Consider the following 22,859-nt stretch of genomic DNA (forward strand, 5'->3'; position numbering starts at 1 on the left):
TGCCAGGAGCGCGAGAAGACACCACCTCTGCTGTAACGGCCTTGCAAGGACATAGCCAAAAAGCATAAAATGTGCGCGCGCACCTGCATTTTTGTGTCAGTGTGCCTAGGAGGACAGGGCGGTGTGACAGTGCACCCCATGGATGGTGTGACGTGTCCATGGGCCCCACACGGTGGGAGAGCATGTCTCAGAGGCACGGGGCGGTGTGACGTGTCCCTCAGCGGTGGGGCAGTGTGTCCTAGGGGTAGATGTCCCCATATGGTGGGACAGCTTGTCCCTGGGGCGTGGGACAGTGTGATATGTCCCCATGCAGGGGGACAACATGCTGTAGGGCTGTGGCTTGGTGTGACATGTCCCCACGTGGGGAGGAAAGCGAGTCCCCAGGCTGCGGCCTCATGTGACAGGTCCCCACACGGGGGGGGGGACGGCGAGTCCCCAGGTCACAGCCCCGTGTGACAGGTCCCCACGCAGGGGGACAGCGAGTCCCCGGGTCACAGCCCCGTGTGACACGTCCCCATGCAGGGAGGAAAGCGAGTCCCCAGGCCGCGGCCCCGTGTGACAGGTCCCCACACGGGGGGACAGCGAGTCCCCAGGCTGCGGCCCCGTGTGACATGTCCCCACAGGGGGGGACGGCGAGTCCCCGGGTCACAGCCCCGTGTGACAGGTCCCCACGCGGGGAGGAAAGTGAGTCCCTGGGTCACAGCCCCGTGTGACAGGTCCCCACGCGGGGAGGATGGCGAGTCCCCAGGCCGCGGCCCCGTGCGACATGTCCCCACGCGGGGGGGGTACCGTGTTCCCGGGCCGCCGCCCCTCGCTCGCTCCCTCGCCGGCTGCGGCCCCGCGCGGGCGGCCCGCGGCGGCCGGAGAGGCGGGGGCAGCTGACGCCGGGGCCCGTGCGGCGGCGGCGGCGGCTCCGCCCCGCGAGGCCGGAGCTGAGACGGAAGGAGCCGCCGCCGCCGCCTGCCGGAGCCCGACATGGCGCTCTGAGCGCAGCCCCGCCGCGCCGCCCGCCGCCGCCCGCGCGCCTCTCCGGGGGCCCCGCAGCGCGCCGGCCGCCGCCGCCCCCGCGCCCGGGGAGGGGGGCATGGGCAGGGCCGCCGCCAGGAGCCCGGCGGGCATGGCCGAGCGGCGCTAGCGACCCCCTTCCCCGCCCGCGTCGCGCAGCCCGGCCCAGCCCCGCGAGGTGAGCCGAGCCGAGCCGAGCGGGCGGGCGGGCGGCTCCCGGGCAGGGCGGGCCGCGCGGGGCGGGAAGGAGGGAGCGCGGCCCGCGCTGAAGCCGCCTCCCCGCCGCTTTGTCCTTCCAGGCCCCGCCGCCGCCGCCGAGGAGCCGAGAGGCCGAGAGAGAGGGGAGCAGCGGGCGGCGCCCGGCCGCCGCCGCAGCGCGCCATGGCCCACTCGCCGGTGGCGGTGCAAGTGCCCGGCATGCAGGTGAGCGGCGCGCCGCGCCGGCCCCAAAATGGAGGCGACGGGCCCGGGCTCCGGAAGCGGCGCTCGCGGCCGCGCCGGGCGGAGGCCGCCGCCTGGGCGCCGGCGGCGGGCGGGCTGGCGGGCGAGCGGCGCGGCCTGGCCGCCGAGAGGCCTCCGCCGGGGGCCGCGGGTACCTCTCCCGGCGGCGGCCGGGGCGCGGGGCTTGGGCCGCCTCGCTTGGCCCTTTGTTCCGAGCCGGCCGCATCCAGCAGCGCGTAGGAGCCGCTGCGGCTGGCGAGGGGCGAAGCGGAGCTGAGTCGCGGCGTCTCGGCGGTAGCTGCTGCAGGGCCTCGAGCGGCCGGGAGATGCTCGAGGCGAGGTCCGGCGCCTGGGAGCCGCCGTCGCCCCGAGCCGCCCACCTCCCTCGGCCCGGGAAGGAGCCTTGGCCTGGTTCTGCTAAAAACACCGACCAAAAAAAAAAAAAAAAAAAAAAAGCCTCCAACCGCCCGCCGCTGTCTAATTGGTTTTGCTAAGGAAAGTTGGAATACTTCTGACTCGTCCTCTGCTCAAAAGCCTTGTGTCGGTTTGGTCCGAGATCCTTACTGAGCCTGAAGGAGCTAAGGACCAAGCTCGTTTCAGTGCTGATTTTTTTTTATTTGGCAGAGATGGGTGACCCAGGCAGTGCTTTCAGCTTTCTCTTCACTCGTGGGGTAGTCATGCCTGTACATCTCAGGGTTGGTTGGTTGGTTTGTTTGTTTTTCAGTTCTGGTAACATCGAAGCCTTTATGCTCTATCTCTATATAGGAGATACATATAGGTAACAGTTCAGGAGATTTCCAAACTGAAAGGTGAAATTTCATTTGGTCAGATACCGTCATCAGTTTTAGCAAGTGCAGAGTTGATGTATAAACAGTATGTATGTATTAAATTAGGCTAGTTATATTAAGGTTTGTTTTGCCTTTCAGAAACACTGCAATTTATCAGAAATCAGAAATCTGTTAATTTTTGACGGATTTTTTTCTAATGACTTTCTGTTGACATAAGAGGTTGTAGACCACCCTTTCTCAGTCTCCTTATTCTGTTGATATGTCAGGGTTCTTGCTGATACATACTTAACAAGGGGAAGCTGAAGAATTTCCCGATAAAGATTCAGAAGTTTTAGCTGAGCTTTTTTTTGTTTTTATCTTTTTTTAATTGTTCTCCTGTTTGGGAGGCTTCTATTTCAAAATTCAAGTTTACCAATTCTTTATTTTCTACCCGCTTAATGTATTTCTGTCCTATTTCCTTAGCTGCGTTGTCATCACAAAGGACCTTGAAATTATTTAAAGCACTGTTTTCCATTGTTAAACCAATAAACTTTATATAATGGCAGTTTGTTCCATTAGTATTGTTGTTAGTTTAACCCAGACCTCTTAAGAAATATTTGTAGGTTTAAAGTATTTTTTTAACTGTTACACATGTACAGCTGCACAGAATTAAGATTTGTTTTCCCTTGGTGACCTTCCTTTTTTTAATGAAGACTAACACACAAGACCTGAAACATCTTATAATATGAAGAAGTTGAATTAAGTGCAAAATTATTTTGCTAGTTCTTTAAGAAAAGTCAGAATACAGCTTAAAATACATATATTCTAGAAGAATCTGTTACTCTCAAGTATAGTTGCTTTTTCTGGTTTTAACCTATCTGAACTATTCAGTCAGGATCATGTAAGTGATTTAAAAACGTGTCCCTGCTTATGCTCACTGTTTAAAATAAATGTATAGTGATTAATTGAAGAAGGAATAAACAGGCTCCTGTGTGATGGAAGAAGATCTAATAGTTCTATTAAAACTAGTGCTGTGGGAAAGTGCCTGTAGTCTCAGCTCCTTGTCTTGTAGCCTGTATTGAGGGAAGTATTTTATTGAAGGTAACAGTTGGAAATGGAATTTGCCAGAGAGTGCATTACAGGTTTGAGGTTTCCAGTTATGTTGTAGTGCTGTATTTTCCATCCCACTTCATTATGCAGAAAAATTTGCTTATCAGAAATACAAAAATAACTTACTATATAAATTCCCATAGCCATTGCAAGAGGAAAACTGGCAGTTTGTCACTGGAATGTTACAGAAGCTCTTTTGACTATTTTAAGGCCTTTCATCTAACAAACAGTCAGACTCCTTTTTAAAAAAAATCCAAACATAGAAAACAATGGAAAGTCACATAGAGTTATTTTGGTGAACTCAGGCTGTGACTTGCAGTACCCTGTCAGTAATGGGAGACCCAGAGGTAGTGTTATCTGTTGCCCTTATGAGTAGTTACAGAATCATTTGTTTGCATAGAGACTGCATTCTGTTTAACCTGTCTCGTTTCCCTAACAAAACCAAATTTTATACCTAAAAATTTTTGCCTCTGCAAATGACTCCCAAAACACATTATTTTTCTCATTTTTTGAAAGGTTCTATTTGTTATAATTGCATGATGTTAACTTACCCAGCTGTCAAGCTTAGCCTGTTTAGTAAAATCAAAATACTTAGTGACTTTTTTTTTAAATAAAGTTCTGAAGTATGATATCCCAGATTACAGCATTTTATATAGAATCTCAGATTAGAAGGAAAAATGAAAGGTTGATGGAACTATCTGAGCACAACTAATGTGTTCTGGTTGCATAGTTTGCCATGAGTTTGAGGGTCTGGTTGGGGTTTTTTATTGTAATGCTATTGTAACTTGTTCCTTTTTTTTTCTAATGGGATAAAAATATTCAAAATAATTCTTAGTCTGGAACGCTTTGAGATATCACAGTGAGAAACTGGTCCACTGGCACTATCTTGAGGGAATCCAGAAACACTTCATATCAGTTAAACTGGAGATGGCTTGGAAGGAAGAGATTAGAGTCTACCAGCATTTTTCACCAATCAAGGGACTGTGCTGACAATAAAGGTATTACCAAAGCTGAAGTGAAGGCATTGAACATCTTAGTAGGTATCCTATGCTAGTAGTACCTATGCTAGGTATCCTGTTTATCTCTTGTCCAACAGGCGAGATGTATAGATCAAAGCGTTACGATTTTTTTTTCAAATGACCAGAAAGTTTAAAGTAAAGTAGCTATGTCATTCATTTCAGATTGATGCATGTTCTCATGAGCTTGTTATTGGCAGCATCTAATATATTTCTCTGAACTTCTTAAAACTGGACTTTCCAACCTCTCTTATTTATAACATTATAAATGAGTAACAATTAGCCTTTCTAGGATGGAGAGTGAGGAAATTTTGCTGTCTGTCAGCATCCTGAAATTCTGAACAAGTCCTTAGACTCAGCAATGGAACATCACTCAAGAAATATGTTTTTAGCTGATAGAGTTCTTATGTGTAAACTTTTACTATTCTAATTTGTTGTACAAAATCTAAATCCATGAAATACTCATTTAATTAATGGAAGTATTGATCCTTCTGTCACTTGTGTTTCTTCTTGTCGATGTCCGTGTCTCTGGAACTTCATTTGGGGTTTTGTTTCTCTGTATATCTCTGCTGTCCTACTCATCTAAACATTTTCTTTTTCTCGTGGCTTTGTTGATGTCTCCTGATCCTGTATGGCAGTAGTCTTGAGTGCAGCCAGCAAGGTTGTTTAGACCTGATCTCCATCTGCTTTTATTGGCATTCAAACTATCTTGCAATGAAGAGCCTAACTTCCTCTAAAAGCAGAGTAACTAGAAACCTGTCAGCTGGTGCACTGTGATTCACAATTTAAGGATTACTTGATTAAATACAAACTTGGATGGAAAGGTGAGCCTTGCCCTCTTGTGTTGCCAGTTAACAGGTTGGCTTTAGAGGGCTGCTGACTGAACAACCTGAGCCTGGCAGCTGGAGATCCTTTCACTGAGGAGTGCTCAGAGGCAGATCAGTTAACTTAGAGTTGCTGAGTGAGGTATGGAAAGATGAAAGAAAAAGTAGTGTGTAATTCTGGTTGTGGTAGACGTCTGCCCAGAAATGAATGGGCTGCAGTCTAACGTGGAAAGTGAATTTTGATGCTTGAAAAATCAATAAATAATAGACAAATAAGAAAATACTTTTCCTGTTATGCTAGTACATTGGCAGAAAGGGGGGCTTATATGTAGTGCCTAAAGCTAGCCTAGAAGTGTCAGATTTCTAGTAATCCTTTGTACTGTAGTAGCAAGAATGACTTCCGATTAAGAGCAAGCAGTCCGTAGTTGTCAAATACTTAAATTTTTAAAGAGGGGGCATTAGAAGAACATAAAACTTTGAAGAAAGATCTATTCAAGGATCTGTTAATTTATTCCTCTCCTTCAAACTGAGCTGCATCCAAGTGGTTCTACGGTGAGCCTGAAAGGGCTTTACATTTTCATTATTTAGAAATGCAGCTTACTTGAGACAACTGGGATTTCTTATGACTGGTCTAGAATGGACTCCAGTGTTTTAGTGGTGAGTACTTTGATTTCAGTCCCTTGGTTTGTGCTTTTAGCCACACTGCAGGCAGACTGCAGGGACGTAGTATTTTAAGACCTGTAGAGAATATCTCTCCTTGCTATTTGACGCAGAATCATGTTAAACTATTTGTGGAATTCCACATTTCAGTTGTTTCTTTCCTGGTTGCGCATGACGCACAAGTTGTATCATACCAGGTAGCGGGCTGCTAACTCAGCTCTGGCTATAGCTGAACTTGTCTCTTCTGTCCTGTGCATTGTGAGAAGTTGCTCCAAAGACAAAAGCAGGGCTCCGTCATGCTTGTGCTGTCCCACTATTATCAAAGGAGGAAGCTAGAGAGCAACCTGGAAAATACCTGCTACATTGGAACTGTGGAGCTGGAACCAATTGCAATTCAGCGTACAGTTTTGTCATCAGGCTGAGACAAGGGAAAAATGCATGGCAATCTTTTACTAGCATTTTTTGTGCAGATTCTATAGTTTTATACACTTGTTAAGTGCACTGACTTGGAATTCAGAGGCAAATCTGCTGAAGCTGCAGAAAGTACATAAAAACAAACTCATCTCTTCTCACCTTGATCCCTATGCTGTTCTGCATCATCATATTGTATCAGTTTGGGCAGAATATAATTTCCCTAAGAAAGATGAAAACATTATATCTGGAACTAGATTTTCCACTTTTAAGACTGTGTTAGTTAATTTATTCTGCCGTGGTTATTCTATTGAATTTAACATTGAAAAGATTCATGTTGGCTTTTTTTTTTTTTTTGAACTCTAATGCCTGATTGTCATGTTCTGCAAGTCCTGATGTAAGCTTTTTTCTTTTTTTCCCTTTTTTGCTCTAAAAGAAAACATGTCAAGTACCTGCATTTTAACTGTTAAAAAGTGAATCAAAACCAAACTCTTACTTAGATTTGTATTTTGGGGGGAGGATTGGCTCTTTGTATGTAGTAACTTTGTGGCACACTGTGAAGAAAATTATTGAATGTGTCTGCAGCAATACTTGTCATGTGAGATCTCTGAAGCATCTCAGTAAGGGTAGACAAGCATATTATCTTCAGTTTTCATTGTTTTCAGCATCCTGAAAATACATTTCTTCAGTATCCTCCAAAAGTGAAAGGGTGACTTATCAAGGTGCTAGTAAAAGCACTACTAATTTACTCTTCAGTGATATCTTCAGATTAAAAAAGTCACCAGCTGTAAAGTGATAAGAGACTAGTAGGTTTTTTTTTTTTTCCATTTGTTCTCCTTAAGGACTCAGTTAATAATTGACAGACTTTTGCAGAGTTCAGGGATGGGTTTTTTGGGGGAGGAGGGGAGAACTAATGGTACAAGATTGGTTTTGAAGCTCTTCTGTTAGGGAATTTTTTGGAGTGCCGTAATTAGTAGCGACATGCATGTTGTCTCTGCAGAAATAAACAGTTGGTGTGGTATCATGAAAGGAGCCACTGTTCCAAATCTTAGTATTTCTTTCTAACTTCTAATCATTGAAAATCAGATTCCTTTTTAATACTGCCTCACTGGGTTTTTAGGTGCTTTTAACTTACATTTAGAGGCCTACCAGTTGTTCTTTGCTTTGAAACTTTTGGGGGCTTTTCTTTTTCTTTGTTTTTTTCTTTTTCTTTTCTTTTTTTTTTTTTTTTCTTTAAGAGTAATTCTGTGTTCTGCTGATTAGGTGAGGATTGCCAAGTGCACTCTTCAGCTGTGCAGGAGAGACTTAAATCTCATGAGAAATGTGTCCATCTAGTGAGATTCATGGGAATTTATTCTGCTAGAGGGACTGCTGTCTAAATAGGGCAAAAAACTCAATCAGAGGAACTATTAATAGAGGGACTGACAAGATAGAAGTGGCTTGCTGGTCTCATTCTTGCTCATATCTTGTACATGTGGTTTTGCAGAGATACACTGTATTGTGTATTGATTAGCTCCTTAGTTTAGAAAAGAGTGTGGCTTCAGCTTCTGTCTCTCTTAATGAAAAAAGCTTTGAAGAACTGCATAGCAGAAGTGTGAAGCCAAGTTTGTCTTGCTAAAATCTGGGTCTGAATGGTCTTGATTGAGGAGGCATACCTGGAAAAGCTGCATGGAGTGATCTAATTTGGATCTGCATGAATTCTGTGTGTGCCAATGAAAGAGAAGAAGGAATGAAAAATGCTAGTTCTCTGTATGTTTCACACTTAAGCTGCAGGAGGGGGGGAGCCTGAGAGCCCAGGACTAGGTCTTGTTGGTGTTGTGAACCAAGATTCAAGAACTATCTGTTAGAGCCTGAAGAACGTTTGTTTTTTGTTTTGTTTTTCCTGTTCTTTGCAGGCTTTCCTTTCAACTGGGCACTGTTGTTTATCCTGCATATTGAAATAATATTGATTGGAGGGTGTTGGAATTAGCCGTACGCTGGCATGCTAGATGGCAAGTTGGAGTTCAATGCAGGATTCTGTGCTGGGAGGCAGCTGAATGCAGAATAACAAAAACACTGTGCACCTTGAAATGGCTATTGTTACTCTGAAGTGCCCAAACATGAAACTTCTGAAAAGATTCTGAATTTCTACTGCTGTAAATCAGTTTACAAGTGCATGGAGAAATCAAAGGAGGGAAAGATAGTCCTTGTAACTGCAGGACCAGGGTTGGCAGAAGCTTAGGGAAGACCTGACCCATGGTGGTGGATGGGGGTCATGCTGGCAGGGAGATTACTGCCACTGGTCTCTCACTTAAGGAGGTGTCATCTGGCAGCCAGTCACAGCAAGAACACTTGCATGTTCCTGCTCAGCTTAATTCCAGCCTAGTTGGCAAAAAGAACCTGAAACTGGTTGGTTGGTGGTTTTAGGGTGTTTCTCCCCACCTTCCCTTTTTTATGTAATGAGGTGCTTTGCAACGCTGTGAATCAGCTAATGAGCTGCAAAGCAATTGAAAAGGTGATTCCCTGAAAAGGGCAGGTTGGTGTTGGCAGGGTAAGTTTCTTGCTTTCTTCACAGTTCACTGTGGAGTTGTATTTCTGTTTTTGCCTTGTGTGTTTGTTGTAGCTTCAAATCCAGTGTGATCAGTATGATCAAGGAGGACCCTTGTTCCCAAGGAGATGGCAGTTCTGAGGCTTGGTGGTCTTTAGCCTCGGGGAGAAGATAGAAATCTAGGATCCCAGCAGGCTGGTGTGTTCTAATTCCTTTCTCAAAATGGTCCTTCCCTAAACTAAAGGAATGGTGTGATACCTTCTAACTGTGGGTTCCCATTTGGGTTGTGGTTATTCTTGGATAATTATTTTTGGTAGATAAAGTTGTGATCCGTTACCTGGTATCATGTTTTGGAGCTGTTTTTCAACCAGTGTTTTCCTGGCATGTTTTCATTTTGTTTAGCCTGAAAATAAGTAATGACTACCTCAGTAAAGAGATTTAACGGAGTTATTTAAATTTATGTTAAACTTGAGGTCTTGTTGCAGCTTTCTAGTTTATGAACTGGCAAACTAAAAGCTGATTTCGTTATTCTACCTGGATTATAGTATGTTTTTAATCTTTCTTACAGTGGGAAAATCTGTATATCAGGTCCTGACTTGCACAGAAAAGAATGCCAAAATGGCTTCTGAATTAGAGCAGCAAGTGTGTCAAATTTATGTAGCAATTGTCATTTAGCTGTAGATCCTAAACCTCTAAATATCCAGAAAACGGCACAAATGCCACGATTTTGTTTATTGCTGACACAGTTTTGACGTAGTAGTTTCTTCAAATGGGTGTGGCAAAACTATATAGAAGTTTGCTCCTGTACTGATAAGCAGGCTGCTGGCTGAAGGGAAAGGCGTACTGCTAAAAGTAGCCTGCTGCCCATAAACAGTTATTTTTCTGTATGCCTATTAGAGGTGGCTTTTGTAGTCTCTCAACAGATTAGGGTTTTTTTTGAAGCAGTTCATAAAATGGAAAGATTATAAATATTCTTCAGCACTGAGAAATTGCGGGAGTCCTGTGTCTTCTAATTCAACTGTATAGATAGGTCATCGAGGTTGGTTAATTATCTATTCAAAACTCATTTGGCCTGTACTGCTTGACAAATGAGAGTTTTTTTTTTTTTTTTTTAAGATCACTTTGAACCCTATAATAAATGCAGAACCAAGTTTAAATGCTTCAAGATACAGAGATCTGTTGTTGAACTCCAGACCTGACTTCTTCCTTCATCAAGGGATTTTTAGATAAATAGTGTCCAATCACTTGCGTTTTTATCGAATCACAGTAAAAGAGCTAGTTGCATGATTTGTACTCCTCAAACCCCCTTTCTTAATTCTTCTGGCTCTTTTAGATAGGCCACACCCCTCAGAGATATGAGCAAACTGATGCTGGATGGGTAGGATTAAAGGCATGGTTTTACAGGATACAAGTTGAGTGATATCCATTTGGAGTATAAGGACATTCAGTTACAAAGAAGTCCATTGGCATGCAGGCTTTCTGTGGTTTTGTCTTTCTTTCCTCTCCTCTGCAGCAGAATACTTTGTATAACTTTTTTTTTTTTTTTTTTTTTTTTTTTTTTTTTTTTAACTTGCCCATGTGCGAGAGCTGGTCTGTGGGAGATGTGTTTATTTTGCTTTTTGGTTATTTATGCTGTTCCTTAAGCCTCTTCATTGTTTGTTACAAAAGTGAAAGAGTAGATGAGAATAGAGGAAGTGAGTTTGGTTGTTTCCATTTTCAGCACAATATGCAGTTGACAGCATGCATCTGCTACAGGTCAGAAATGTTTTGAGAATGAAGTAGATTCTTTCATTCTTTACTATTCTCAGACTTTCAAGGAAAGCTGATTTTAAAATGTTGATAGTTGTAAGAATTTTCAAGCAACTGTCCTCTGTAACTATTAGCTGACTAGCTATGTGGATTTTTTTCATTTATTTACTTGCTTTTGTGCTTTTCATTGTTTTTATAAAGTTCTCCAGGTTCTCACTAAAAGTGGTAGTGAGGCTTGGCCTTGTCGGAGAAGGGGGATGCTTCCTAAACTATGTAGCGTAGGTTCAGTCCCATTTAAGGACAGCAGATCTCAAAATCCAGTTTTTGCTACCTACTGTGCGTAAAAACTTTGTATTGTCAAAATTTGATATTTTGTAAAACTATATTGTTTGGTTGTTAGGATCATTCTTGTCTTCAGTAAATATTACGCAGTCCTAGTAAATACAGTAAAATAACTACTGTCCTGACGTTTGAGTCTTGAAAAGAACTGCAGGGTAGCATCAGAGTTCTGATGTGTTCTACCTTGTTTTGAATATTGGAGTTCATTTTTCTGATGCTTTATAAGTGGTAATGGATTTACAGCCATGCATTCGTTGACTTCAAACTATTTAAATCATATCTATACAAGGCTGTGGCACTGTTTGTATGGGTAGCTTTAATTGGTTGTAATATGGTTTTGCAAATATTTTGGGCTGAGGGGAGAAGATCTCAAATAGGAATTGAAAAAAATCACTAAGTGTGGTGGCTATATCTTAAGTAAAGAGGTAAAATGTATTTCATATGCAGATGAAGTATGGGAGTATATATATATAATATGATATGTAATTATATTATATTAATTAATATATAATAATATATTATATATTAATATATAATGTTAATTATATTTGTCTTAAGACAAAACATGATGCCTTGGACATTAGGTCTCATAATCACTTTCTAATTTTACTGTTAACCCTAATTTGGACAGTAGGACTTAAGAAAATGGTGCTGCAGTGCATGCTGGTGATTTTTACATTAAGTTTTGCTGTAGCACGATCTCCTTTCTTTCCTCATCCTTTCTGTAAGATAGCTCTTTTATTTAAAGTTCACATTTGGTTTCTCTCTGTAAAGATCAGATTTTCATTTTAGTGACCAATTGCTTGTATAAGTGTCTTTTAAATACACAGATGTTTCTGATGGCTTCCAAGGATACCAGTATATCTTAGAGTGCCATTGTAGCAGATGTTTGAAAGCCGTATATGACTAGATACTCCAGGTTTTTCTTACTAAAATTTTAGAAGTGTTTTGAGCTAATTGTTGTATCTTTATTAATGCTTTTCTTACTGTGTATTTGAATAATGTCTCTTAATGTAGGTGAGCTGTTCTGTAATATCCACTCCCACAATTTTAAGGGATCCTCTGTTCCAAGTAAAGTCCAGGAGACACTTGAAAATCCAGATAATGTAACAGCATTTCTGGGACAGGCTTTAGAAATATTGTTAAGGCAACAGAATACATGTTCTCCCGTTCACAAAGTAGTTAAAAGGAGTCCCATGAGACTCTGTTAAATTATTTGCTTTGGGGAACCTAGAGGATCCTGGCTATTGTTTCATTAGATACAGGGTATTAACTTGGTCTATGTCTGAGATGCTTGGAAGCTTCTGGTTTTTATCCATTTATATTCAGTACCTTTTAATGAAATTCATTAATGAGCCTTCTTAGAAGAAGATCCAGTTCTGTAAGTAATGATAGTTACAGAGCTGCCCTGGCTCTGGCAGATCCTGAAGCGTCTGTATCTATCCAGAAAGCATTCACATCTATCTAATGTACGTATTAATCAAGATGTTATGCTGAAATTGTCTTCTATCATTTGTGTGTATGAGTGTTTATTAAAACATGGTTTTAAATTACTAAATTATTTCTTGTAATTTGGTGCATGTCATTAGATATCTGTATAATCTTGGAAGTTAAATATCAAATGTGTTTTAATTTTATTTCAAATAATGCAGAACTTGGAAAACAGGTAAAAGAAAGAGGTCAGGGATAGGAAGGTGAGCCAACTAGGCAATCTCACAGCAGAATATAGCCAGAGCATTGGTGCATAGCTGTGTTTATCAAAATGAAAAGAAAATGCTTATGACTAAGTCAGTCTGGCGGTTAGAATCATAGAATCGGTAAGGTTGGAAGGGACCTCTGGAGATCATGTAGTCCAGCCTCCCTGCTCAGCGCGGTCACCTAGAGCAGGTTAGACAGGGTTGCATCCAGGCGGGCCTTGAATATCTCCAGAGAAGGAGACTCCACAACCTCTCTGGGCAACCTCTTCCAGTGCTCCGTCACTCTCACAGTGAAGAAGTTCCCCCTCGTGTTCAGGCAGAACCTGCTGTGGTTCAGTTTCTGCCCATTGCCTCTTGTCCTGTCACATGAGACAACTGAAAAGAGTTTGTCCCAGTCCCCCTGACACCCTCCCTTCAGGTACTTATACACATTGATAAGATCCCCCCTCAGTCGTCTCTTCCCCGGGCTGAAGAGGCCCAGCTCTCGCAGCCGTTCCTCACAGGGCAGGTGCTCCAGCCCTCTGATCATCATCTTTGTAGCCCTATGCTGGACTCTCTCCAGTAGCTCCATGTCTCTCTTGTCCTGGGGAGCCCAGAACTGGACACAGTACTCGAGATGAGGCCTCACCAGGGCTGAGTAGAGGGGCAGGATCACCTCCCTCAATCTGTGGGCAACACTCTTCCTAATGCACCCCAGGAGACCATTGGCCTTCTTGGCCACAAGGGCACATTGCTGGCTCATGGTCAGCTTGTCATCCACCAGCACTCCCTGGTCATTCTCTGCAGAGCTGCTCTGCAGAAGGTCCACCCCCAGCTTGTACTGGTGCCTAGGGTTGTTTTTCCCTAGGTGCAGGACTCTGCACTTGCCCTTGTTGAACCTCAGGAGGTTCCTCTCTGCCCAGCTCTCCAGCCTGTCCAGGTCTTTCTGAATGGCAGCACAGCCCTCTGGTGTGCCAGCCACTCCTCCCAGCTTGGTATCACTGGCAAACTTGCTGAGGAGGCACTCTTTCCCCTCATCCAGGTCGTTGATGAAGAAGCTGAACAGGATGAGACCCAGTACTGAGCCCTGGGGGACGCCACTAGCCACAGGCCTCCAACTAGATCCCGCGCCACTGATGACAACCCTCTGAGCTCTGCCTTTCAGCCGGTTCTCAATCCGCCTCACTGTCCACTCACCTAACCCACACTTCCTGAGCTTCTCTAGGAGGATGTTATGGGAGACAGTGTCAAAAGCCTTGCTGAAGTCAAGGCACACAACGTCCACTGCTCTCCCCTCATCTACCCAGCCAGTCATTCCATCAGAGAAGGCTGTCAGATTGGTTAAGCAGTTTACTTGGTGCAACTAAAGCTGGCGAAAGTTGTTTGGGTGTAGAGGTTTTTATCTGGGGAGTCTGAGCAGGCGTTTGGACTAGATAACCTTCTGAGGTCTCTTCCAACCTGTGCTATTATCTTGTGACTCTATATATGGTGCTAAACGCAGATGGTGATGGCATGTAGTTGGGTAACAGGAGAAGAAAGGTCATCCTGAGCAGTAGTGCAGCACCAAATCAGTGCTTCCTGATTTGTCCACTTACAGGTGATACCTTCTCAGAGGTGTTAGTGGAGTTCATATGTTCTGCCTACTCTATTCATGCCATCTGCTCTTGAACAGACGTGACTCCCCATGGAAACTTTTTTTTTTTTTAAAAAAAAAACAACAAACATAACTTATGCAGGAAACTTCTAAAGCTGCTAAACCTATTTTACCGTTTGTTGAAAGATCTGTGAAAGAACATTTACTAACAGTTGGGAGTTTTGCTCAGGAGTGTCAATAGTCCTAAATTTTAATTTTCATCATATTAGAAGCTTACATGGCAGCAGTGCCGCAAAAATTTATTGGTGTATAGTCAATTTATTGATGTATCTCAGTGTGTGTGTGTATATACATATATATGTATATAAAAAAAATTTTCCTGTATACCATGAGAATATGCATAGCTGCACTTTATAAATTTGCCTTTTGTTTAGAAAAGTTTTTTAGATCAGATATAGTAAAGAAACATTCCTGTAGAGCAATTGTCTGAAAGACAAATAAATTAAGAAAAATAAAAGCAAATCTATTTTGGAATACAGTCATTGTTCTAATGCTATATTTCAAGTAATGTGTTGCTAGTCTGAAGCCTTTCCAAAGGAAATTGTCTCAATGTTGGCCATAGTTGGTCAGAAATATTTGCCCTCATCCTCAGCTGTTTTGCAGTTGCTTGTCAGCTTTAGTGAATAATGAAAAGTGTAAAGCTGACTCCACTTGCTACAGAAGGATTTTCTGAGAATTGAAAAATTGGAGATGTCTTTAGTGATACTGCATGATTTGTTCCCTTCTGATGCTGCCCTACTCCACCTCTCCCTCCTGTGCATATACATTCAAATTCTGCAATACTGGGAAGTGTCAGGGAAGTCCAGTCCTGCCCGGTGTCATCTTCTGCTCCAGCACTCACACTTGGTGGCACTAGGACTTGCTGGAAGTTAAAATAGCCTTGAAAGTTGTTCTGATTCACCTGGATTTCCTCAGGGAGGAGGGAAGAGAGATGTACATTTTGTTGATGACTGTCAAGTAATTGTGTAGGACTGAATGATGTGCGATTCCACTGAGGAGCCTAGAGGGGTTTCAGATTTGAGATTTCTCCCCAGACAAAACCCAGAAGAGCCGCTCTTTGAGCTCTTCAGACGTTTGTGAAGATTGGACCAGTTGACTGCATCTGTGATTAGTCTGCTTTCTTTTATATATCTGGAAGTATTCAGTAGGTTTCCTTTCAAATCCGAAAGTAGCTGTTAGTTGACTTGAATGGAAATCAATTGCTCTAAGATTGTCTCAGAATGAAGCTTATATTTATGAGTAAGATTATTTTAGGATGATGAGTAAGATTTGCTAATCCTATTTGAACACCAGGGTGTTTTGGTGTTTTGAGGACTTTTTTTTTCTTGCAAATGGAAAACTAATTCTAGAGTTAATTATTCTTTATTGCAACTAATACTCTAGGGTAAGAATAAATTAGGATTGCTAGCTAAATAGCAATTCAGCAGCCTAACAAGCTGCAAGCGGAGGTGATGTGACAGCTGCTGCTGTTTTTACCTCACTTTTCCCCAATATATATGTATATTTTTTTGAAACACACAACAAATTTTAAATGCATTTTTTTAAAGCCATAATAAACTGATGTATTACTGTATGGCAATGTGATTAGCTTTGTGAAATTTGAACATTTACTACTCTTTGGTGCTCAGAATGCATTTAGTTAGACAGAAGGCCTACAGTTTTTCCTGCTGCCTCCTCCATATAGTATTAATTATCTCGAATTTCCAATCAGAATTATACTGGTCCTACCTATTTTCATTTTCTTTGAATCTACCATATTACATATTTGTTTACCTTTCAAGTCTTTCTGTGGATCATAGATGGATCTATCAACAGATGAAAACATAAATGTTTTTCTGAGGACCTGAGGGGGAAGAAGGGCTTAATTATTTCTCTGAAGGTGTGTGTGTGTGTGTGTTTTTAATGGAGCAGAGTAGTACCAAGTTCTTGGTAAACAAAGAAGAATTTCCTCATTCTTGTATATTTGTAAAACTAACTGCATTGTCATTTCAAATCAGCATGAATCTGCCTTAGTTCTTCATGCTTGCTCTTCTTGCACTAGCATAAGTGACAGTCTGGTATATATGAGCAGTGAACTGATCCAGATGAAAATAAACCTGACAAATCATATGGTTAACTCTTGGCTAAATCTGTCCCCTGATTCATCTCACCATATTGTTAAATAAGCCCTCGTTCTAGTATGAGGGAGGGAGTGATAATAAGGGGCCAAGAAGGGAGTGAGAGCCTCCCTTTTGGACTGAAGTAATCACTTTTTCTCCCCTCTGTGAAGATCTTGCATCCATTTGCAAGAAGAGTGTAAAGGTCTCTTGCAATTCAAAAATCTTTGATCTTTTTAATACACCTCATGGGTATTTTACTTCATATGTTTTCTGGAGGTTTGTGTTTATACTGGAATATGTTGTTATGCAGGGTAATTGTGCATTGAGTTGAATGCCAGCTTTCTCCAAAACTATTTTTTTTTTTTTCCTGGTTCAGAACAGTAAATACCAAGTTTTGGGACAGGACAGAAAAGGAAACATGAAGCATTTTTTTGTGTTTTCAAATATTGCCATAAAATCAGAGTGGTTTCGGGATTGGGGTGGCAGATACATCTTGTTCAAAGTCCTATATTGAGTTGCCTGGCTCAGATAGCAGTAGCAAATTGACAACTGCAGAGCTACAGCAAAATGTTTGGGGTCATCTTTTTCAAAATCTTGTTGTGTTTTTCAGAAGGAGATAATGTGCCTGATTTTGTTCTACAAAGTGTAGGCTGTTCTGTTAACACATCTGTCTTGCCTCTCAGAAACATCTTTCTGCAAACTTTGTTATTATGGTCTGAAGTTTTGTATTCTTAAACTCCAGACCAAGTCATCCATATCCTTCCGATACTATATTTTTTGGATGTATAGCATTCTCAACAGCCCTGAAGCATGCTCTAGCTTGAAGAAGGGTAAATGAGAATTTGCTTGCCTTTTTTGTTTTTTCCTGACAATCGGATGCAGCTGAGAAACTTGAAACGTTTGTGTAGTAATCTTTGTGTGCTGGTTTAGAGCACTTAGCCTGCAAAGACTCAAAGTCAGGTATTTTCAGCAGTGCTCTACTCCCACTTCTAAGCCATGCTTAGGTGATACCAGCCAATTCTGGTCAGTACCTTTGTTTTATCACTCTTCTCCAGCCCTCTGGTTCCTTCTTTGAAGATCTCCCAGGACCTTTTGCTCTACTTTCACTTGGCTCATCTAGTTGCCCTTAACATGTCTGATCTTAATCAGGAGCTCAGTGTACTTGGTTGGAGGCTGCCAGTGCATATGGGGTAGTGCAGCGCTCTCACAACTAGCTCCATGCCATATATCTTGATGTTTTTTTCTGCCCAAGCTCTTGACCAGATAGGAATCCCAGCCTTTTTTTGCCCAGGTAATGATGCTGGTGCTTCTGTGCACGCTGCTGCTTCTGAATTACTGCACAGGTGGAATTAAGAGTAGTGCATTTCTTTCCTTTCAGAGGGCTGTTTTGTGGGGAAGTGAAACAAGGTTTGTACCTGACTTTCTCTTTGGTGAGACTGATTTACCTTTGACATAATTGTGTAATATGTTCTGTAACTAATAGCTGGATAGAACTTAGTGTACAGGAAATAGTCTTATCTGATACAAGCCTTCTAATGATGATGGTAAATTTGGATGATCTGCTTGGGAAGTAATGAGGACTGATAATTTGAAGTTAACTCACGTATCCTTTTTCTCTTTCTAGAACCATAGAGCAGACCCAGAAGAACTGTTCACAAAACTGGAACGCATTGGGAAAGGCTCGTTCGGTGAAGTCTTTAAAGGAATTGATAATCGGACACAGCAAGTGGTTGCTATAAAAATCATAGACCTTGAGGAAGCAGAAGACGAAATAGAAGATATACAGCAGGAGATAACTGTTTTAAGTCAGTGTGATAGTCCTTACGTAACAAAATACTATGGATCATATTTAAAGGTAATTTATGATACTGCACAAAAATTTGCTATCTCTGTCACCCAATTGTTTTGAATGCTGCTAAGAAAAAAAAAAACTAAAATTGAGGAAATGCTATCATGCCAACTTGACTTTTTTTAATAGGTTTTCTTTCTTTCTTTCTTTCTTTCTTTCTTTCTTTCTTTCTTTTTTTTTTCTTCTTTTGGAGAGTGCTTTTTCGCTTTCATTTTGCTGCCTTTGCAGCATGCTCTTTAAGGCTGGAAATAGCACAAAATGGCTACAGAACGAAGGGAGTTCTATAGAGAGTTCTTGTTGTCCTTGCTATTGCTTTTGGACTCTGATTTTTTCACCTCTTTCTTCCTCATGCTACCTAGCGCAGTCTTGTGGTCTTTCCAGGTTAGGAAAGATTATTTTCATAGCTATAGTAACAGAAGCCTCTCTCTGATATGGAAAGATACCCTGCATTGCGTAGGTTTGTGTTTGTAATTATGCAGCATAATAGGCCTGAAACAAAGTAAAACTGACATCAGTGAAGTTATGTAACCACTCCGTAAAATGTTATTCAAGGCACAATTTAAAAACAAAAAAAAAAAAAAAATACCCTACAGAAATCCACACTGTTGGGTTGGTCTTTTCATTTTGCAAAATTCTCCAGGTATAATCACCTCAAATACTCCTTAATGATCTGCAGTGAGTATATGTTTTAAGATTTTTCTTTTTTATGGTTTTAGTTTTAAACATGCTAAAGTGTTAACCATAGTTACTGCTATTTTAAGTGTCTGGAGGTTTTATTTGTTTGGAGTTTTTTGAGGCATTTCAGCAGCTCCAACTCTTTAAGGTAGAGGTGGAGTGGTTTGAGGGATGGAGGGGTGGGAAGGGTTGGACATTATTCCAAAGACTGATTTCTGGGATACATTCTTGTGTCACATTTGTGCTGTGTCTTTTGGTGGTACTGTGGAAGTATCTACAGAAACTGTATTGTCAGTTCTTCATGGATTTGGGGTTCTTTTCCCCACTTTAAATAGCAGAATTATTCTGTTTTGAGTATTTGAGCACTAAGCAGGTCATTTAATTTTCTGTACTCCAAATACTTAGCTCTGTTTGACCAAAATAGACAGCTGTGGAGGCTTTATTGCTTACTTAGTTATTCAGTATTCTGTAAATTCTTCACACTGAAGTGAATGCACAGGTTGTCACTCATGTCTAATCTCTCCTTGTATTTATTGGATTCAATCACTGGGATTTTATTTATTTGTGTAGCTTTGCAGTAGAGCTCTGAGATATAATCAAATCTGCTTCCTTGTACTATAATATGTTAGAACAAGCTGGTTCTTTTCAAACTGCATTTGGATTCAGCTAGGAATGCTTTGGAGCGGTGCACCAGTGGTATTGCAGACCCGAATGTGATCAGTCCTTTCCACACTTCATTATTTATAATGAACTAAGTCCTAGATGTTATCCTCCTGGGTATCCATATTTTTAATTTTGAACTGTAGAAGACCAAAAGTTTTCCCTGTAAAACGAATAGGTTGAGGTAAGTTTTGGAAAGTGCTTTAACATGTAATTAGTTTTGTTGAATTTCAGAATTAAATACGGGTTTCAGCAGCTGTAAAATTTGGGAAGGATACTGATATGTTAGACTGGAAAAGCTTGATAAGCTATGAATTGACTTTGAGAAAATTCTTTTTGTTATTACAGCAACATAGGTGCTGAAACCGAAAAGGTATTCCAGATCTTCAAATCTGCATAACTGCAGTTTTTCATTGACATTGTTATGCATGCCTTTCGCTCTTTTGCTGTTCATTTGTTCATAATTTCTTTTCTTAGATATGTAAGTGTATGCTATCGGTGCTATAAAGCTTTCAACTCCTGGGTAGGGTTTTTTAATTTTAAAAAATTCCTGGCAAATATAGGAATGTGTTAATGCCACATTACTTTCCTCACCACTGTTTGAATTCTTTCCATTTCTAAACTAACTTGATAAATTCTGAAAGATTAATTGTGGTCTCTTGTTTACTTTTAATATTTCTAATACTCATAAAGGAAGAAAATTTCTCTGTGTGAAGTGTGGGGAGGTTTTTGTGGAGTTTTGTCTGGTTCCTTCAAGAAATTCCTTTAAAAAAAATGAACTTTTGTTTATAGGAGTGTTTTTTCATCCCTGAGTAGCATGGTAGGTAATTCTACTGCTTGCTGTTTCCCATGTAAGTGAATAAAAATATCCACAGATAAATGAGTTACTTTTAGTTCTATAGTTAAAAATAAATAAATAAAATGACTTTAAGTAGCTTAAGTGGCTTTAAATGTTTTTAGACTTGATTTATCCCTGGCAACTAATATTAGATCTTGCAGCTTGAGATCACTTGAGGGAAAGAGTGTATTGGCTTTTTTAAATGTGCAAAGATTCTTTCATGCTGCTTTATTTCCATTTTAGTAATAACAGGTATTCTGAGGGTTTTATCTGTCTACATTTTTTTACTTAATTGCTATAGCTTTTAACTTTCTGTCAGCTATTATGCTGAGAGTGGCTGTCAGCCTCTTGAGCATTCAGTTGTGTAGTATTTCATTCAGGAATTAATTTTACTGCATACTGTAGACATGTCTTAGAAACAGTGAGATCTGTACAGTTGTGCACTACATGACTTTATAATTAAAGACTAAAGACATTACAGTGACATTACAATGTAAAAATTAAGACATCTTACTGCATTTAAAGCAGTAGGCAATAGTCTAAAAAGTCGGATAGTCAAGTAGGTCTGCTGGTGACTGGCTTTATATATAAATATACTAAGAATTATTCCTAGAAACACCTTTTAAAGTAGTGGCTAGACAGAGCATAAGCGTACAATAAATAGAAGGTTTTTAAAAATGTAAAAAATAAATTTTCTTTTTCCCTTTGTATCCTTCTTTATGTACAAGAAAGCAAGACAGACTGTTGTAGATTGCTTTGAGCTCCCTAATGGAAAATAAGATACTGTGTCTGGATTTTAGCTAGTGAAAGATATGAACATACCAGTATCTTTTAGAGTGTTAGGAGATAAGGAGTTGAACCAGTCTACCCTCTTTTGGATCATGCTTATGGAATAGAAATAGTTTGCTAAAATATACTAATCATCTGGTTAGCTTTCTCTGAAGCTTGAGGAAGGATATTGGAAATTCTTTGGAGTTATGCACTGCCTGAATCAAAAAGATGCAGTATTTTCCTTGCTATACCAAAGCAAACTGTCAGTGCAGAGGCATTTCACATTGCTCGAAATACTTGCTGATTCATTTTAGTTGAATATCCAGATCTGATTTTAGTCTCTAAATGGTATTTGCAAGCTACTGTTAGTGCAGTCTATAAAATTGGATGGCTTTTGCTTCAAAGAGGCAGTTCCTGATGAAAATGGCTTTCGCTTAAGGATGAAAGAAATAGCTGTGGCTGAGACAACATTTGCTTCTGATTTTTGTGTGCACTTCAGTTCATCCTGTTGAACTGTAACTGCGTATCTTCTGTCATAACTTTTGCTCTTTAAGTAAACTTTGAATAAGCAGATTGCAGCTATTTGTCATTTTTTAGTCAGTTTCAGTGTTTACCAAATACGCTGTCTTACAGGAGGAAATCTGACTGGGATGGAGAGGCCTGGTCTCGGGAGTCCCTGCCCTTACCAGCTGCACACAGGCTCTTCCAGATGCTCCTTGCTGTGAAGCAGAAACTGAAAGCAGAGGGAGGGGAAGGGTGTCTTTATTTCAATTGCTTGACTTACTAATTTGTAACTTAGTCAGCTTGACTCAGTCCCTGTAAGATGCTCGTTACTCTATGTCTTGGCTGCTCATTAGCTACAATTTGTACATCTGTCTTTAAACATGGATTTTAGAAAAGTACAGCCAGTCTTTGAATGTTGTGCCTAACTAATAACATACAAATAACACTGCATTGTTATTTTGCTCTTTAAAAATATCACTGGTACAAGATGAAGTCAATTTGCCTAGAGATCCTGTAGATAAAACTCTTCTAGTTTTTCATTTATTGTGATACAAACAGCGATGCAAGCAAACTCTATCTTTGTAATTTGGGACACTTACTTATCTTGAATTTTGATGTAGAAGAGGAGCTTCCCACTGAATTAATCTTAGAATTTGCAATTATTATTAAGATGGGGTTTTTTTCCCCCTTAAATTTTCATTGGATATCTGACAAGATCAGTAGTATCTCCTAAACATATTGGTAGGTAATGTGTAAGCACATAGTCAAAGAATGCACTGTAATAAACACATTTGTGTAGAGTAGTAAAGGACTTCATATAGTGTCTTTCACAAATGCATGTATAATTGTACAAGCTTACAGCTATATTAATGGAACTTCTGTAAATGAAAAAAATAATTTAAATCCTAATGTATATGTTTAGGTTTATGGTAGGTTAGCATCTAATTTTGTCTTGTCATTCAGCATTGCACTTTGATCGGAATTAACATTGTACCTCGGTAAATAAAATGCTGGGTGTGGAGAGTACCATTCAAACTGATAACACATAGCAGTGTGATTTAGATTAGAAATGCTAAAATGAGTTTTTTTTCTTCCAATTTAATGGCTTGTCAAAATGACAGTATTGTCTTATCAGTTCATATAAGAAAGGTTAAAAGTATTAAAAGTTACCCTAGTTTTGACACGTTTTAGTTATGCAAGTTTGTGAAGTTTGATAAGTAGTTGAGCTGAATTTTTCTAGGCTCATCCAGTAGAGATCCTCTCTTGGAGACTGAAACATCATGA

The 22,859-nt window shown here is 40.9% G+C and overlaps 1 protein-coding gene across 2 annotated transcripts in view; it reads left to right on the forward strand.

The window, feature by feature from the left end:
* The first annotated feature begins 1,063 nt into the window (after window positions 1-1,063).
* The window catches only part of STK26 (serine/threonine kinase 26), a 33,173-nt gene continuing 11,377 nt past the window's right edge, over window positions 1,064-22,859 (forward strand). Inside the window, exons 1-3 of one of the 2 annotated variants that reach the window (XM_062584451.1) lie at window positions 1,064-1,183; window positions 1,305-1,428; window positions 17,903-18,133. In XM_062584451.1, coding sequence (XP_062440435.1) covers window positions 1,387-1,428; window positions 17,903-18,133 — 273 coding nt within the window. In that variant the 5' untranslated portion in view covers window positions 1,064-1,183; window positions 1,305-1,386. Of the gene's footprint in view, window positions 1,184-1,304; window positions 1,429-5,774; window positions 5,821-17,902; window positions 18,134-22,859 lie in introns of those variants that run through there. The other variant, XM_062584452.1, reaches the window with a different exon arrangement.

This window comes from Rhea pennata, chromosome 11 (assembly GCF_028389875.1).
Source record: "Rhea pennata isolate bPtePen1 chromosome 11, bPtePen1.pri, whole genome shotgun sequence".
NCBI classification, from domain to species: Eukaryota; Metazoa; Chordata; class Aves; order Rheiformes; family Rheidae; genus Rhea; species Rhea pennata.